At 35.2% G+C, this 18397-nt stretch overlaps 1 protein-coding gene across 5 annotated transcripts in view; it reads right to left on the reverse strand.

Moving 5' to 3' along the window:
• NBEAL1 (neurobeachin like 1) overlaps positions 1-18132 on the reverse strand; it is a 129177-nt gene extending 111045 nt beyond the window's left edge. For 3 of the 5 annotated variants that reach the window (XM_010991745.3, XM_031451968.2, XM_064485095.1), the window contains exons 1-4: positions 17747-17890; positions 16611-16889; positions 4520-4611; positions 280-441 (exon numbers count right to left, since the gene is read on the reverse strand). In XM_010991745.3, the coding sequence (XP_010990047.1) occupies positions 280-441; positions 4520-4611; positions 16611-16661 (305 nt within the window). In that variant the 5' untranslated portion in view covers positions 16662-16889; positions 17747-17890. Of the gene's footprint in view, positions 1-279; positions 442-4519; positions 4612-16610; positions 16890-17417; positions 17707-17746; positions 17891-18045 lie in introns of those variants that run through there. The other 2 variants (XM_031451969.2, XM_064485094.1) reach the window with 2 other exon arrangements.
• Between the last annotated feature and the right edge of the window lie 265 nt (positions 18133-18397).

Consider the following 18397-nt stretch of genomic DNA (forward strand, 5'->3'; position numbering starts at 1 on the left):
AAGAAAACAAGAAATCAACAGAAGCTCCATGAAAAGGATCTACTAGACAAAGACTTCAAAATAACTGTTTTCAAAATGCTCAAAGTACTAAACAAAGATGTGGAGAAAGTGAAGAAATTAATGTGTAAATAAAATGGAAATATCAATAAGGAGATTTAAAAAACTAAAAAGAAACTAGAAAGAAATTCAGGAGCTGAAAAATATAATCACAATAGTGAAAAATTAGCTAGAGGAATTCAAGGGCTGATTTGAAATGACTGGTTTATTTGTACCAAATACCTGCAAAGAATAATGAAGAACTTGACCAGCAAAATTGACAAGGCTTGTTGTTCTTCCTCTAACCCATCTGCCGTTTTCTGAACACACTGTAGAAGCTGGGTCCTCAGAACCTGCAGAATATTATCAGGAAGCAGAGATATTTCTGGAGGCACATCATCTACCCTACGATATAAGGGGAACAAAATAAGGAATGTTGAAATAAAGGAAGAAAATCTTTAGCACTTTAAATGAATTGCATTCTCAGCTCAAATCCTAAGGAAGCTCTTTTAGTCCAGATATTCTGTGCCTTCTTCTCTGCAAGGCACCGCCAGATGATTAGTGACATTTTAGAAGATTATTAGAGCAGAATGGTTAGTCTTACTTCAGATGAGGCTTACTGAAAAGAGGGAGGAAAAAAGTATTTAGTATTTTCAATTGTGCTACTTTTAAAGAAAATATTTTAAAATATAAATTAGTTCACCATCTACTACTTAGAAGTACAATATGTGTGTATACAACTTCTAAAAGAAATAGTAACTAGCAAATAAAAATGAAGTACCTATAACTAGTTTAATATCTGTCAACTGCTTTCCTAAATAAATAATATTTACCTACCTACAGGCTCCCTGAGTCATCTGATCAGAAGAGGGAGAGAAGATAACTAGCAGAAGGAAAGGAGAAAGATAAAGAAGTGAATGTAGAACCCCAAGCATGAGCATCAATTAAAGACTCAAAGTAATATATCAGTATTTTGTGACAACTGGTTTCAGTGTAAGAAGACTATATGATTCCTTAAGGGCAAAAGCCAATACCAGATGTAACTGGCTCTTCACGTATGCCTCTCACACTAAAATCCCCTAGATTCAAAGTCAGAAGCCTGCATACTAAATTCAATCTCTGTAAATGAAGCACCTCACTTAATCTCTGAAGTTCTCTAATCCATAAAATCGTAACATTATCTGCTCTATTTCACTGGGCTCTGAAACCAGAAAGTCAATGTGCATTTTCAGCTTTGACATATGTAAAGAACTCTAAAAATGTAATGCATTTTAAATATATTATCTCTAAAGCCTAAGAATCCTTTCATAAGCCACTGTATACTAAAATCTCCCTGTCTCTATTAAAAAAAATACCCAAATTACAATGAAGCACTGTAAAGAGTGTCTATGATTAAATGACACTTTATAATAGCCTCTTCTTCAGATAATACTTAAAGTATTAGTACTAATTTTACATTGAGTAAAAGGCTATTTCATTCACTGTGAACAGAAAAATCTGAAGCATGTTACCAGTACATACATAAATACATATGATAAAAATTATTAGCCTCTTTCTGAACGAACCTACCACATAAATTAATAAAGTATTTTATAAAATAAAAGCAAATCACAAAGCACATCTCTAAGGCTGCCAAATTCCATAACCATGTTACAAAAAATACATGTTTCATTTTAGTCTGGGCGTCATTTCACTTGCAAATTTGGATTCTTTCATTCTCTCTTATTTATAGATGGCATCAGAAACATTTTTATATTTAGTTTTTTTTTTTCTGAAAAGCTAAAAAGAGGTGATTAGAAAAACCAGAGAAACTTCAAGATAACCAAATATTTAAATATAACTGATTTTCAAGACTATTCCTCCTTACTTTTCCAAAAATGTAAGTCAACAAGAAAGAAAATATTAGATTTCCTAATATTCCATTCTAGCTATTTAAAGGAATAGTTCCTGTTGTCCCATTTTCTATTTGCACATGTTTTTTATTTCACTGGATGGAAAATAAATTAGTTTCTAGAAGAGCAATATTTTTAAAGTGACTTACTATAAAATTGGGGTTTAGTTTGAACATGGTTTTATAAATAAAGCTGGAATTTGGGGCCATGTTCCTAATGTGATGAGGATTTAAGAATCTAGAATAATTTTCCCACCTCTAGGACTTTACTGCCCAAAATTCTAAGCTTCTTTTGAAATTTCTTTGAAATGTCCCAAATTCCAGAAATCTTTCCCACTCCTCCATTTGGCTACACAATGTCTATTGTAAACAGCTATCAACTGTTCTCTAACATAGGAAAAAGTCCTAAATTTTAAGGCTTTATAATCTAGTAAAAGCAATCCTTGCCTTGTGTTATGAATTCTTTAACTTGGAAATTCTAAATGAGATTATCTGTGAAACTCCTGTCTTTAAGGTGACTAGGCTAGTTTTATATGCCTTGCACATAACATTCACTTGAAAAACTGAAAGTTTTCTACTAGCAAAATCTAAATCATGGTTCAGTTTTTGGACAAAGATATAAAATATAATTTTAAATAAACCAACTAAATCATGAATTAAAAAACGCTCTTGGCATTCTTCATCTTACTTTAAATGTAGCAGCAATTTAAGTCTCCATAATGTTTTTAGAAATGACCTCCCAAGAAAGGAGACATTCTAATGTATGGATGATAACAAGTGCATCTTACAAAATGCCAAGCATTCAAAGGCCAAAATCCTGACTCCATAAGATCCTCAGGCTTACGATTTAAAGTGAGCTGTAAATTTTTAAAATAAAAGCACTTCTAAGCACAAACTACAAGAATACACTTGTATGAGTAGAAATCAGTGATACGTAATATTACTTTGAGTTCAAGATTTAATATTGATTTTCAACCTTCATAAACGTGCTACAAATAATCTAATGGGGAAGAATTCTGAATCTGTATTTCTAAATAATGAAGTTACTTATGCTTTCTGAGCATAACTATGTACTTTCTTAAGTTCAATGACTTGGTCCAAAGCTGTAATGATTTTTTTTCTCTGAATTATTACAATTATCTCTTAATTGGGCTTCTCACCTTCAGTCTCAACCTTTTCCAATTCAACCTCCATAACGCTACCAAAGCATCTTTTAAACAACAAGCCGGATCTTGATACTCTTACACAGAAAATTCTTTAGCAGAGCCTTGTATCTTCCAAACAAAAAATCAAAGTCCATTAGCAATACATTCATGGTACCTCATGATCTGGCTCCCATTTGATTGTCCAGATTCAACTCATCCTGACTATCTCCACCCTCAAACTGCAAACATTTTCCTGCATGAAGATTTTTAATTCTCCAGATACTCTTTTTCATCATCAACACTACCCATTTCTCCCCTCCCCCTCTCAACACATCTCTATAACTAGAGTTCCTTTTGTGGCTAAAAGTGTCTCATTTCCCCAGTTTTTCACCACAGCCAAAATAATCTCCTACTTAACTAACAACTAGTAGGTCCACAAGATAACCTGAGACACAGTAAGAACTTTATCTGGAAAGTGGGCCTGGGAACTGTGAGACTGGGGAAATGGGGGTAGACAGAGGTACAGGAGAAAATATTTGTACTTCCACTTACACATTTCCATAAGCTTTTAATTTTTCCCTCATTTTATGATTTTCAAATCTAGTTTTAAAAAACTTCGCCTCCTCCAAGATGTTTCCTAAGGCCCTCTTCTAAAGCCAGGAAAAGAAGTAAGTTTCAACTAGAATGCCCGTCATAATAAAGAAATTTTATGCAAATGAATGAAGTAATTCATGATGGACTCTTGGATAGTTTCAATAAAGGGGCTGGCCACATCTGAAAGAGTCACCTCCCCCAACTTTCTGAGATGGGAGAGGAGCTGGAGACTGAGTTCAATCACACAGTCAATGATGTAATAAGACCCAACAAAACTCTGGACACCCAAAGCTCAAAGAGCTTCCTTCTCTGAACACACTGATGTTTAGGGAAAGCAAAATGCCCTGACTCAATAGGGAGAGAGCATAGAAGCCCTGCATCCAAGACCCTCCCAGGCCCTGTCCTTTATAATAATTCTGTAATCATAAGTAAAGGACATTTAGTGAGCTCTGGGAGTCATTCTAGCAAATTACTGAACCAGAGGAAGTCATGAGAACACACAAATTAGTAGCTGGTTGGTCAGAAGTGTGGGTGGCTCCCAAGACTTGCAAGGGGAATCTTGTGGAGGACTTTGCTGTTAACTTGTGGGATCTGGCACTAACTCTGGGTAGTGTCAGAATTGAAGGGAACTGCAGGACACCCCGTTGCCAGTGCCTTACCAAAGTAAAGAAGAGGCTTCTAAAAGCCAGGTAAGACAGCTCTGATAAATCAGCAATGTCTGCCATGAAAGCAGGGTTATGCAGGAGTATCACATGTGTCATATAACTGCCATCCTTGTACTAGGACACCAAGTTAAGTTTTTGTGACAAAAATCAACAAAGTCACCCAAGGATAGGAAATTGTTTCTACATACCTGGTAGGCAGCTTTTCAAAGTCAACATCTAAGAATTGTTCATAGCTAGAAACAAAATTATCCAACCACAGCCTCAGGTAATCTGGATCTTTCTGAAATAAAAAAAACCATTGTAATATTAAGTATATGTCAGGTATTTTTAAAAAATGCTTTCATTCTTTTAACTGAGCAGATGTGAAATGATAAAGCTAAAGAAGCAACAATATGGGATCTCTAGTGATATTCAGGAAGACTTATGTGCTGTTTTAGATAGGTATTAAGTATAGCGAACCCATTCACTCACACAAAGAACTACAGTCTTTTTTTTTAACAGAAGAAAATCAAACAAAGTTTAATAAGGTGGACAGGTGGGAGATCCAGGAAAATTGATTAAATCACCAAAATGGCCAAGAACTATACTCTTAACAATGTCTTTTATGATTCTAACAATCTGCTCTCCCCTATCTCTGTGGCCTTATCCACTACCACCCTATACAGTATTGGCTTTCTGGATATTACTGGGACATGCCAGACATGCTCCGACTTTAGGCCTTTGCAATGGCTGTTTTCTCTACCCAGAACACTCTCCCCCAAGATAGCTGAACAGCTAATCCCTGCATCTTCTTCAAGTCATTCTTTAAATGGCTTATTCTCAATGAAGCCAAATTTTACCACCCTTTCTTAAAATTGCAAACCTTCTTACTATCCTTTACCTTATATTCTATTCTGTTGTCACACCTCATCTTGCTCCTTCACCTTCTAACATACTCTATAATTCACTTATTTACTAAATTATTGTCTGTCACTTCCCCTAGATTGTAGGCTTCACAACTGCAGGGCCTATCTAAGGGCCCACCTCAAGAGACTTATTTTTGTTTACTAATGGGCACCAAGTACCTAAAACAGTTCCTGGCACTGATCAGGTGCTCAGTAAATACCCGTCCAATGAATTAATGAAAAATACAAAATGCATAATAGAATAAAATTGGAGATGGATCATTAATCTAAACATAAAAACTTAAAAATCTTCTAAAAGAAAATATAGGCAAATACCCTTGCAAACTCGGGGCAGACAAAGATTTCTTAGGATACAAAAATCACAAACCAAAAGAAAAAAATAGCAATTGGTCTTAATCAAAATTAAAAACTTCTATTCATCCAAAGACATCATTAAGAAAATGAAAAGGCAAGCCACATACCAGCTGAAAATATATCTGACAACACAGACTGTATCAAGAATATATAAAGAACTCCTATGGATCAATGTAAAAGGGATAACAACTCAATTTAAAAATGTGCAAAAAGCTCAGATGTTTCACAAAAAAAGGTCAAGAATGAATGGCCAAGAAACATGCAAAAGCATTCTCAATATCATTAGCTACCCAGGAAAACACAAGTTAAAATGAAATGAAATACCATTACACACCCACTAGAATGGCTAAAATTTAAGACTGTCCATACCAAGTGCTGGTAAAGATGTGGAGTAACTGGAACTCACATTTCTGGTGGGAGTATTAAATGGTATAATCACTTGGAAAATAGTTTGGCAGTTTCTTTTAAAGTTAAACATAAATTTAACACACGCCCAATTATTTCTCTCAAGAGAAGTGAAAACATATATTCACAAATATACTTGTACAAAAGTTTGTTCATAGAAGATTTATTTTTAATAGCCAAAGGTTGGAAACAAACCAAAATTCTATCAACAGACTAAATGATAAACTGGTAAACTGTGGTATATTCAACAATGGAATGCTATTCCATAAAGACAATGAATGAACTACTGATACGACAATGAACAGAAACTTCAAAAACATGCTGAGCAAAAGATGCCAGGCACTAAAGCGTATACGCTGTATGATTTCATTTATACGAAGCTCTAGAGCAGGCTCTGGTGACAGAAATTAGATCATTGGCTATCTTTCGGAGGACTGACTACAAAGGGGCACAAAGGAAACTTATCTAGGTGATAGAAAATTTCTATTTGTTTTATTAGGGTAGTAGTTACACAAATGTTTGCTTGTATCAAAACTCATCAGATTGGACACTTAAAATCTGTGCAATTTTCTGGTCTGTAAATTACATCTGAAAGCTGATTTTAAAAAACTGTGATTCCTCAGAAATGTCTTTTTAAATATAAACTGCATCATTAAAAATGATGCTCAGATTTGTTTCCTTCACCTCCTTAACACTTTTTTACTCAATTTCAGTACGATGCCCAGGAATCTCACTTAGTCATTAAATATCATTGGTTAGGCACTGCTCTTGGATAAAGGGAACTCAAGTAATTTATTTCCCTAAAATAAAAGCATTACACTACAAATCAGAATTCCTAAAAGAATGTTCCCAGAATATGCAGACTGCTGACCTTTTGTATATTTGTTTTTTCTATTAATATACTGTTCCAAAATGAGATCATAAATTGTTACTATCCACATCATCACTGAGAAATAAGATGGAAATATTTCAGAAAAAGAACTACCTCTTGTGAGAAATTTTCTCATGGGTTTCATTAGTTGCTTTTTTTATTTCCAACTAGCACATCATTCATTCATTCATTCATTCATTCAGGGTAACACTCCAGAAATACAAGTAGCTGGAGTTTTCCTTACAATGGTTCCTTTTTAACAAAGCTCAAGATTAACTCCCTGTAAAGTTAGAAACAAAACTGTCTCCTAATGCAATTAAGAATTAAGGCATTTCTCCTCATAGTTTATTTACAAACTCTACAGTATCTGGTTCAGAATCTGAAAGTCAGGGCTACCAAGTGTTTGGTAAGTACAGAGTTCTCCTAGGAAGCTGTGAAACTAACAACAAGGAAAGAAATGGTATTTAAATTTCGAAATGTTTCATTTAGTAAGAAGTACAGTTTGAGATTCTGCCACGTGCTAAGTACTAGAGCAGGCATTTAAAAAATATACATCATCTCATTTACTCCTTACAACTATCTAGAGAAGGTTTCATTTTCCCCATTTTACGGGTTAGAAAAGCAAAGTTCTAAGGATATATAACTTCTCCATAGTCACACAGCTCGTAACCGATGGTGCTGGGATTAAAATACGAAGATCTATGAATCCACTTGGGCTCTTTCCACTGTGTTACACTGTCTTTGAACTGAGAGGGAATAAAATGGAGCTTAGTGAGCAAAAAAAGGAAAAGAGGAACTTAGGATCAGTAAACTCACGGCCATAAAGGTTTTAACACAAAACAGCCACATTCCACATAACCTGAGAAAACTACAAGGTATCACCTCACACCAGACAGAATGGCCATCATTAAAAAGTCTATAAATGATAAATGCTGGAGAGAGTGTGGAGAAAAGGGAACCTTCCTACATTGTTGGTGGGAATGTAGTTTGGTGCAGCCATTATGGAAAACAGTAAGGAGATTCCTCAAAAAACTAAAAATAGACTTACCATATGATACAGCAATTCCACTCCTAGGCATATATCCAGAGGGAACTCTAATTTGAAAAGATACGTGCACCCCAATGTTCAAAGCAGCACTATTTATAATAGCGAAGACATGGAAGCAACCTAAATGTCCATCAGCATAAGACTGGATAAAGAAGTTGTGGTATATATATACAATGGAATACAACTCAGCCATAAAAGAAAAACACCATTTGCAGCAACCAAGTGAAGTAAGCCAAAAAGAGAAAAATACCATATAATATCACTTATATACGTGGACTCAAAAAAAAAAAAAAAAGACATCAATGAACTTATTTACAAAATGGAGATAGATTCACATAGAAAACAAACTCATGGTTACCAGGGGAGAGAGGGGTTGGGAAGGGATAAATTGGGAATTTGGGATTTGCAGATACTAACTACTATAATATAAAAAAGATAAACAAGGTCCTACTGTATAGCACAGGGAATTATATTCAATACCTTGTAGTGGCCTATATGAAAAAGAATATGAGAAGAAATATATATATGTATAAATGAATCACTATGCTGTATGCCAGAAATTAACACTGCAAATCGACTACACTTCAATTTAAAAAATAAAATAAAATGCAGTAGTTTTAACATTTAGTTCCAAAAAGATTCTAATTTTCCTTTATTACTTGTTCTTTAATCAAAGGTTTATTTTAAACTGTACTACATGGCTTCTAAACATTTTTTTAAAAATCTTTTTGCTATTTCTTCCTTAGTTATATCTCTTAACTATATTTTTATCAGAAAACATACTCTATTATTTCAATCATTTGGAATTAGCTGAAACTTACTTTGTCTGTCATATCATCATTTTTGTAAATATGTATGCTTGAAAGAACTGTGTGTTGGATTTAATGTTCTATATAAATCCTTTTCAAATTTGTCAATCCTATGTTTAATTCTTCTATATCTTTACTGATTTTTTTTGAGGGGGGGTCTGTTCATTCTGTCAGTTCCTGAGAAAATTGTATTTTAAACAACTACTAAAATATGATAAATTGAAAAAAAACCTACAATGATTGTCATATGTTCATTTCTCAGCAGTTCTGTCAATGCTTGCTTTATTTTGAAACTATGTTATGAGGCACACACAAATTTTAAATTGTTGTATTTTCTTGATGAATTGAACTGTTTTTGTCTTACTGAAAATGGCTTTATTTCACATTCCTCTTTGAAAAAAAGTCACTTGGTTGGAAATTCTTTATTAGTAAGTCTTTTCTTTAATGATGTCAATCCATTACCCTTTCCCCATCATTATTACTGAAAAATCAGCTATTAATGTATAATCCCTCTGAAGATACTCTTTTTACCTCTGGCAGCGTTTAAGACTTTTCTCTTTCTCTTTGGTTTTCTGCAAAACCACTACAGTTCCACTATGATGTACCTTGGTAGGGAATTTGTTTTATTCATTCTCCTTGAGATTCAACTGACTTTGATCAATCCTGGAAGCTCTCATCTGTAATCTTTTCAAATATTACATTTGTTTCATGTTTTCTTTACTCTTCTTTTCAGAGTCCAATTAAATGTGCTAAATCTTTTCATACTATCCTTCATTTTCTTCCATTTTCCAACTCTTTGACTTCACAGGATATATTCTAAAAGAATTCTTGTATTCTTCCTTCCAACTCTCTAATTCTCTTCAGCTATCTAAACTCATATTCTATTTATTGGTTTTTAATTATCATTATTTTTTTTTCCTATTCCTAGACATTCTTCTTTAAAATTATTAGGTCATTTTTTGTATCATATTTCTCTAAGACATGTAATGTTTTACATTTTGGCATCTTTGAAATCAAAACGCATCTTACAATTGCTCTCAGAAATATTGCCCTTGTGACTTCTTAGTCATTGCCTGCACAATATGAAACAGTACTTATCTTTCCTACTATTCTAATGTTTATTCTCAGTCAAGATTATGTAGTAGTTAAATACACCAAATAAAACTGCTTTTTTTTTTGTTTAAACAGAGGCAAACTGTTTTGAAATGCTTGAATGACTTCTGTGTGAAATGCATGGATCAATTCACGCTTTGGTTCAACCCGAGAGTAGATCATTTTACCAGTCTGAATCTAAGTCACAAGACACACATTAGAAGAAAATGTTGATAATCTTTAGATACAGTTAAGAATAAGTCTGAAAGGTCCTTGACCAGAAAAGTATAAAAATCAAGAATAAACATTTAAAAACTTTATAGATGTTTCTCAGTAATTTTAAGTCTGTTGAATTTAATTTAAAAATTAGTAAAATGGGGACTGGTATTTTTAACATCTTCCCCCCCCCAACCTTTTTAGAACAACTTTGCTAAAGCTACCAACAATCTGTTAACTGTGAAATCCAATAGTGCTCCATAATACTTTTCTTCAATGCTATGCTGAACCTGACACCACTGACTACTCACTCCCTTCTTTATAACATCCCTCTACTTTCTGAGGCAACCACTCACTCCTGGTTCTCCTCCCAAACTCCTAAGAAACTCTTCTTCCTCTATCCTCTCCTTAATGATAATGTTTTCCAGGACTCACTGACTCCTCTTCTCTTTTTACTCTCCTATAACTCTTCAGTAATTACCAGAAAAATGACTCTCAACTCTTATTTCCAGCATAGACTGCCTTCTGGACTCAATTTTGTGGGGTGTTTCTCTACCTAGATGTCCCCCAGGCACTGTTAACTCACATGTTTACCTGAAAACCTAGTGAACCTGCATTTGTTAACTTGGTGAATGGAATGATCCAAGTACTAGTTTTCAAAACAAACAAACAAAAATCCCTGAAAATTATTTTAGGCTCTTCCTTTTCCCTCTTGCTTCACATCTACACATTTAAGGTCTTTCAATTCAACCTTCTACCAAGGAAATTTAAATATTGATATTCGAAAGGAAAGAAAATAGAAATTTTCTTGCACCTTAACAACTTTTTAGAGTAGTGCAAAAGCTCCACAAGTCAAATCACAAAGGTAATATTCCTTTCCTAAGGGCAACTCTTATGTCTATTAACATAAAATATTTATTTGTTGCTTTCTTCCACGTCTAACTTCTTAAAATGAACATGTACTACTGAAATGATGATTTTGTTTTGTCTAAGAGTCAAACATTAGTTTCTTAATATACAAAGTCATTACTAGGTCAGAAAAAATTAAGAGCTATTTCTACACTTTCCACATTCCAGAGACTTATGAAAAATGGGTTAAATTATAAGGGTTGATGTATATTGGTATATCTTGCTAAAAGCTTCACTTAGGTTTATAACCAAAATTGTATAAATAAATTACAATTTCCTCATTAGAAGAGTATTCTTCATCCATTTTTTCCAAATTAATATATAAAAAAAGGTACCTGTGTTTTTATCCAAATAAAACACCTCTAAATTCTATTTTCCTTATGAAGAAAAACTTTTATTCAGAAAAGGAAGTTTACTCTGAGCTCACTGCAAAACTATCTATTTCAGTCATATTCCAGATTTAGCAGGACAAAGGGCAACAGCAGGAAATGGAGCATCACCAAGATCCAAAACAAACTTGGTTTAGAGTTAAAAAAAAATCTCAAATCATTATTGGGATAATTAAGCACTAGGCTTGAAAACAAAAATAAATACAGATTAAAAATTAAGACATTCATGATCACAGCTTCATCACCATTGGTATAAAGACAAAAGAGTATTTCCCTCTACTATACAATACAAAGACAATATGGAAGTAATCTTGATACACACACTGTCATGCTCATATATGTATTTTTCAAATACTAATAAAGATTACATTTTTATATTTTTGATCCTTATGGTGCATTTAAATACAGTCAATTCATTTTGTTCTCAACAACTGTGAAAGATATTACAAAATAGTAATTTTTTCCAGTTGGCAGACGAAAAACCTGAAATTTAAAGAAATTAGGCTCTTAAGATCAGAAGCAGAACTGGGACTATATCTTGGCTCTAATTCTGAAGTTTCACAAAATTTTTCATTGTAAATTGAATCTCAAACAAAAACAAAAACAAAAATCTAGTGACAAAAATGAACCATGAATTTCAAACCACACTGCCACATTTCAAAATGTCGTGTTTTTCAGTCACTTTGTATCTTTTCACTGAGTTAATGCATTTGATACTTTCCACTAGACAGAACAAAAACAACTTGATTTAATCAAAGACTTATTAGAAAGCTCAGTTTCTCTTCTGCATATTCTGGTGACCAACTACAGCACAATCAAAAGGCTAAATGTTGAACTTCAGAAATATATCCTTATGCTTACCTAAGGGAAGCATTTGAGACAGTGATACAAATATGTCTGTTCTATGTAACGTATGAAATCCAAAAAGTTGTATAATGATGTAGAAACCCAAATTATTCTTAACAACATCGCTCTTAATTTTGGGGGGGGGGGGTGGTAATTAGGTTTATTTATTTATTTTTAATAGTGGTACTGGCGATTCAATCCAGGACCTCGTGAATGCTAAGCATGTACTCTACCACTGAGCTATGCCCTCCCCACTTAGTGCCTTCTCTCTTACCACAAGCACATTAAGAAATAATGTCAAAAGATACAAGGACTAACGTGGTGCCTAACACTGATAATATCAACTAAAATCTTTAGATATTAAAAAATAAATCAAGTTGCCTTCTACACTTTAGAAAAATATGTTTAGACAAGTAGTAGTTAACTACAGAACTAAAATCCAGGTACATGATTAAACCTGTTTTCAAATTAACGTTTAACTTATAAGAGCTATATGAAATGCACTGTTGATGAAATCCTTGACCCTGGGTGGGGATGACCATTCGGAAGGCAAGAAAAGTTCTGACTACATAACTTGAATTAGTAGTCTTATGCATTGTGAAAGAATCTGTATAAAGCAGGAATGTTGGGTAATCAGAAATCATTCTGCCTGTACTATGTAATAACTACATGAGGTTAACAAATAATCTATCAGGAAGATGCACGTTTTTAACAATGCAAATAAATCCTATTCCTAGAAAGAGAAAGTGCAAAGTGAGATCTGAACAGTTTGGTTAAGAAAACAAACTGCAAAGTTTTTTACCCAAATTCTCTCGAAATACCGAGTTTACTATGTGGGAACCCATCTGGTAAGCACTGGAACCAGTGATTTATTTTAATTCTACTTAAAAAACTTTAATCACTAGTATTTAGGCTTGCAACTAAACCCAGACTAATGGGAAAAAGACATATTTATTAACTCCTTAGTATTCCTCTGACCAAGCAGTACTACCCAAGGGTTAATTCTGATACAGTCAGAAATAATTTAAACACTTATTTAAACAATAAATAAAATAAATAAATAATTTAAACACTTGTTGAACTTTCATAATGTTCAACGGCAACCTTTAAAACATCACATTACACAGAAACATTATGATGGTAACTTAAAACTCATCTATTGCTTATACACTGTGGAACACCTGTGCCAAGGTTAGCACTGGGGCAAAAACGGAGGATATCTTAACCATACATACTGCCCTGAAGCAGATCTTCATAAATCTTCAAAGTCATCTTCTTTAATCAGGTATGTGTACAATGTTTGATATGAATAGCATACCAACTAGGGCAGCAAAATAGCAAACAATGTTTAAATTTAATCATTAAAGATGAACTTGATACTCAAGAAAAATAGTCGCCTTGGGAGGATGCTAGTAATCAAAACATTATTCCGAAAACAAAGCTAAAGAATCAAACATTTATTCTACCTGCCTTCCCTTTAAGGAACTGTCATCAAATAACTGATACGGGAACATTTCTCTATATATGTCTACTAATAAAAAAAAAAACGTAACACTGGAATCAGTTTTGCAAACTCCTAATGAAGTAATTAATGCATAAAGGCAAAAGTCACCGAGTTCCAAGACACTCATGATTCTAGCCTCCCCACCACCAAATAGCATGTGAATTAATTAAGCCTCTAGATCTACCAGTCTGCAAACACCAGCAGAAATAACAATTAATTAAAAATCAAGGGAATTTAACCAGCAAACTCAGACTAAGAAAATTCTAAGGTCAAAACCTGGTTTCTTCAACAAATAAATAGAAACAATAAAAAGTGTGGTGAGGGGGAACCCATAGATTAAGACTTAAAAGACTAATTTTCAGCAAAATACAATGTGTATATTTTGTTTAAATACTGTGGCAAACAAACAGTAGGAAAATAAGAACATTTATGAAGCTACCAGGAAAGTCTGAACACCAATCAGACGTTTAATGACTTAAAGAATTATACTGTGATTATGTTTTTAAAAGGTGTTCATATTTTATAGATGCATTTTTAAACATTTATGCATAAGATATGTTGTCTGGGATTTTTGCTTTAAAATAATCAGGGGTAGAGGGAGGGGTTGTGGAGGGTTATAGATGAAATATCACAGAATATGAATTGATAGTTATTGAACCATGGTAACAGACACAAAAGGGTTCACGACAGTATCTTCTTTATTTGTGCTGTTTGAAATCTTTCATAATAAAAGCTTAAAAAAGAAAGATAAACTAAAAAATTCTATATAGTAATCCACAGAGTAAGGACAAAGAAACTCCATGTCCCTCAGAGGTCAAAACAAATGAGGATTTTATGGGGAGTTAAACAAGATTTCTCCTTGTACACAAACACATACACACAGGTATAAATTTAACACTACTACTAGACAAATGGGAAAACGGAGACTCAAAGAGGTAAGTCTTGTTCAAGGTTACAAAAGAGCAGCAGAGCCAAAACTAGACTCCACAACTACAAGCCCAGATAAAAGAAGATCTGAGCAGTCCTGAAGTAGTCTGAAAGGCCATGAAAGGTGTAAAAATAAGTCTTAAAAGTTAGCCAGGTCAGACCAAAAAAAAAAAAAAAAAGCCAGGTTGTTTGAAGGGCTATAGGCTAGAGTGAGAGCAATAAGGCTAGAGGGTACCATGGAGAACTGAGTATTTGGTAATCATTGGCACTAGGGAGCCCAAGTGTTAAACCTATGGTGCGTATTTGGAAGCTATTTGAATTCAAGGTGTTTGAAGAAAAGAAAGTTTTTTCTAGCTCACAAGAAGCTTACTTATACGAACTGGTGAAACATAAAATCATTATTTTTAAATGATTTTTTGAAAACAGTTGAAAAAACATTTTAATCTTATTAAATGCACAAGTGATTTAAATCTTAAACATAAAAATGGGATTTATCTTCCCGTCCAAGAACAGGCTTCAAAATTTGACCATGAAGGGCCTTCATTATTTACACAGACATTCTCATAAAAGAGTAAGGATTCATATTTATGTAAGTCACTACAAACAAAATTTCTGTGTATGTCAACAAACTACATTATCTTTTCAATAAGCACAGTGGCACTTAAATAAAACATGAACTCGACCTAGAAACAACTAACTAATTAATAAGACAGTGTAACCCCATTTACCTTTTGTCTTCTGAAACTATAAAATCTACTCAGTTTCATGGATTTTTAAAGAAATCATTTTCAAACTAAGCACGCATATACTAAAATGCATTTTAATTTTTAGCTGACGTGTTAATGACTTTTCAAAAGTGGTGAAATGGATTCCTTTTTTATTGGAAGAGTGGTCTATTTTTAAAAAGACATTTCTGGCACTAAATTACACAAGACTAAAACCTATTTTAAAAATCCGTATTAAACATTTCAAAGTATATGCCCTTCAGTAACTGTAAGAAATACCAAACCAGGAAGTCACAGAAAATTCCAGTGTGAACTCTAATATTTAATATTAAGATAACTGAGATCATCTGTTAAAGAATAACTTGTCCTTTAAAGAGGTGAAAGTATAAAAAGGGAGCCTGAAGAGACAATGCAGAAATAGAAGCTCAGACCTGAGAAGTTCTTCACACAGACCTAAAGTAACTTAAGTAGTAAATTAGAGATGTTCCTTTGACCCTTGCCAGTATTTCCAATGCAATAACGTAGCTTCTTACTCGAAAAACATGTTTTTAAGTAGTACTCTTCTCCTTCAAGAACCTAAAATTAAAGCTAACGTGTAAAAATTCACATAAATACGAAGAGAAAGTTATTTTTGAATGACAAAAGTAAAAACAATGAGTCATAATGGAAAAGAGCATGGACTTCAATCAGGCAGTACCAAGTTCCTGGCTCAGTTCTGCTTCTCACTAGTCCCTTTAAACTCTGCATCAGTTTTTCTCAACAGTAAAAAAGGATAATTACAATACCCATCTCACAGGATTGTTGTGAGGATCAAATGACACAATGTACTAACATCATGGCAAGCTTACAGTAACCACCTCAAATCAAAAACCTTTTCATATAATCAATAACCTTTTTAACACAATTTAAAAGGTCAATTATGAGAAAAATGCTTAATGTTCTTCTCATAAAAACACCTGTCTCTAATTGTGGGAGAAAATAAAGAACAAACAAAAATACAAAGATCTTACTTATCTCTTAAGGTCATAACTTTACTTATGTAATTTTAGGATCACTGAAGACAAATATCAAATTAAAACCACACCCTATTAGTATGCCAATATTGTGTTTGTGTCCAAACCCGGAAAAGTGGAAAAAAGAAAATTCTGTGTTTTTAAATTTAGGGTCATCACGATGAATGAATATGCTATTACCAACTAAATAAAGTGCTAATAAGGCCAGTCACAAAATTTTATAACAAAGTATTTTAAAACTTAAAAATAAAAAGGAAAGCAGTTACCTTTGCACAATAAAGCATCCAAAGTTCAAAGAGTCTCTCTCTGGATGCCATTCTGGCTTTCACTCTGGCACTTTAATTTTTCCTCAAAAAAAAAAATTATGTTCAAGACCACAGCATGTTCATTTTATTTTCCAAGTTTTTCAGCCGTTACAGTAAAGCTCAAAGCAGTAGGGAAAACAAAAAGAAGTCAAACAAATGTACTGTCTTCTGGTCAATAAAATTGTTTCAGCAGGTACTCCAACATATCTTCATCAGTGATAGTCAGGCAAGTACATAAATCTGTAAAAGAAAAATATGCAAGGGTCTGCTTAAAAAAGAGGCCATATTAATAATTATATGTTTATCAGAACTAGAGATTTATCTACTTCACTTCCCACAAACAACCGGCTAAGCTTTTACACTGATTAAATTTCACAAAAACTTGTGTTACCGCTAATACAGTATTTCACATCAATAAAAAGTCAGAATCCTCCTGGGCAGAACTCAAATGTGAGTACTCGTAACAAAAGATATGTCCGGTGATAATAAGCAGCAAAAACGCGTTCCCACGCACATATTTTCTATAAACATGAAGAAAAAGCACACGTAACTACTGACATATTTCAAAGACACAGAATCTCTTAGAATTTTCTAGTCTACTCCTTAAAACTTGCCGGGAATGTTTGTCGTGTTGCAGGGCAGGGCGTGGGGAGGAGGGTGAAGAATTTCTGGTTTGTTTGTCTGAACAGTCCTCAGAGAGTGAAAGACGACCTGCCCACCGGCCCCTCTACCTCTCCATCCAGTAAGAAGAAAGGAGCATACACGCACCGGCAAGGAAAACACCCCGGGAAAGCCTCCAAGTGTTTTTCGGGGACCTTTAAATTTCCTCCTCCCATCCTAGACAACCGAAAGGGTGGCAAACTTAAGGTGCGCCAAACTGCCGAGAGAAGCTCTGGAAAGGGGGCGACAAGAGCTTGGCGTTCCCGGACTAGCTATTCACGCCCTCTGGACCGCGCCGGGGCACGCCCGGGCCAACCTGGCCCCTCACGGGCGCCCCTCACTCTACGGCGCGTTCACCACCGAGCACTCGGGGCCCTCCCATTTCTGCCACGCGGCCCGCTCTTCCCTACGACCCGCTTCCCCCTCACCGCGCTCACATTGCGGGCTCGCGTCGCCGCAGCCGCCGCCTCCAGCCCGACGTCTAACTTGCTCCCGTCTCTCCCTTCCCAAGCCAAGGCCCCGTGTCACCCCGCAGCTAGGGAGACGGGCGGGAGGTGGAGGCGGGGCGGCGGCGGCAGAAGGCTGGGCGCGAGGGCTGGGAGGAGCCAGGGGCGGGGCTGTCCTCTCGGCTAATAATTCCGGCCTCTAAGGATTTACCCTCCCCGAGGCACTGGCTGTTCATTGGTCGCGAAGGCAGGGAAGGGGCGGGATAACGGGAAGCCTCGCCCCAACATACCTGCGCAGTCGCAGTCGACGGGGATCCTGAAGACCTGGTGGTGGTGCCCTGCGGGGCGCTCCAGTCTTCCCCGAGCTGGACGTGTAGGAGGGCCGACGTGCTTACGTCCACCCCCCGCGGCTGCTGGGGACTCGCAGACCGAGCGTTCGGCTGGTGGCGTCATTTCCGGGAGTCATTTGAGGGCAGGGGTCCCTACGGTGGTAACTACGGGGTATTTCGCTGCGATTTCTGTTTGCAAAATGGGGATAGGTCCTGGGAGTGTATAGTAAGAACAGACCCTTGCTCCCACACCTCCCAAAAAATCCTTTTCCTTAATCGTGTTTGTGTCTCATACTTTGGCCTCCACCGAATG

The sequence above is a fragment of the Camelus dromedarius genome, chromosome 4 (assembly GCF_036321535.1).
Source record: "Camelus dromedarius isolate mCamDro1 chromosome 4, mCamDro1.pat, whole genome shotgun sequence".
In the NCBI taxonomy this organism is placed as follows: domain Eukaryota; kingdom Metazoa; phylum Chordata; class Mammalia; order Artiodactyla; family Camelidae; genus Camelus; species Camelus dromedarius.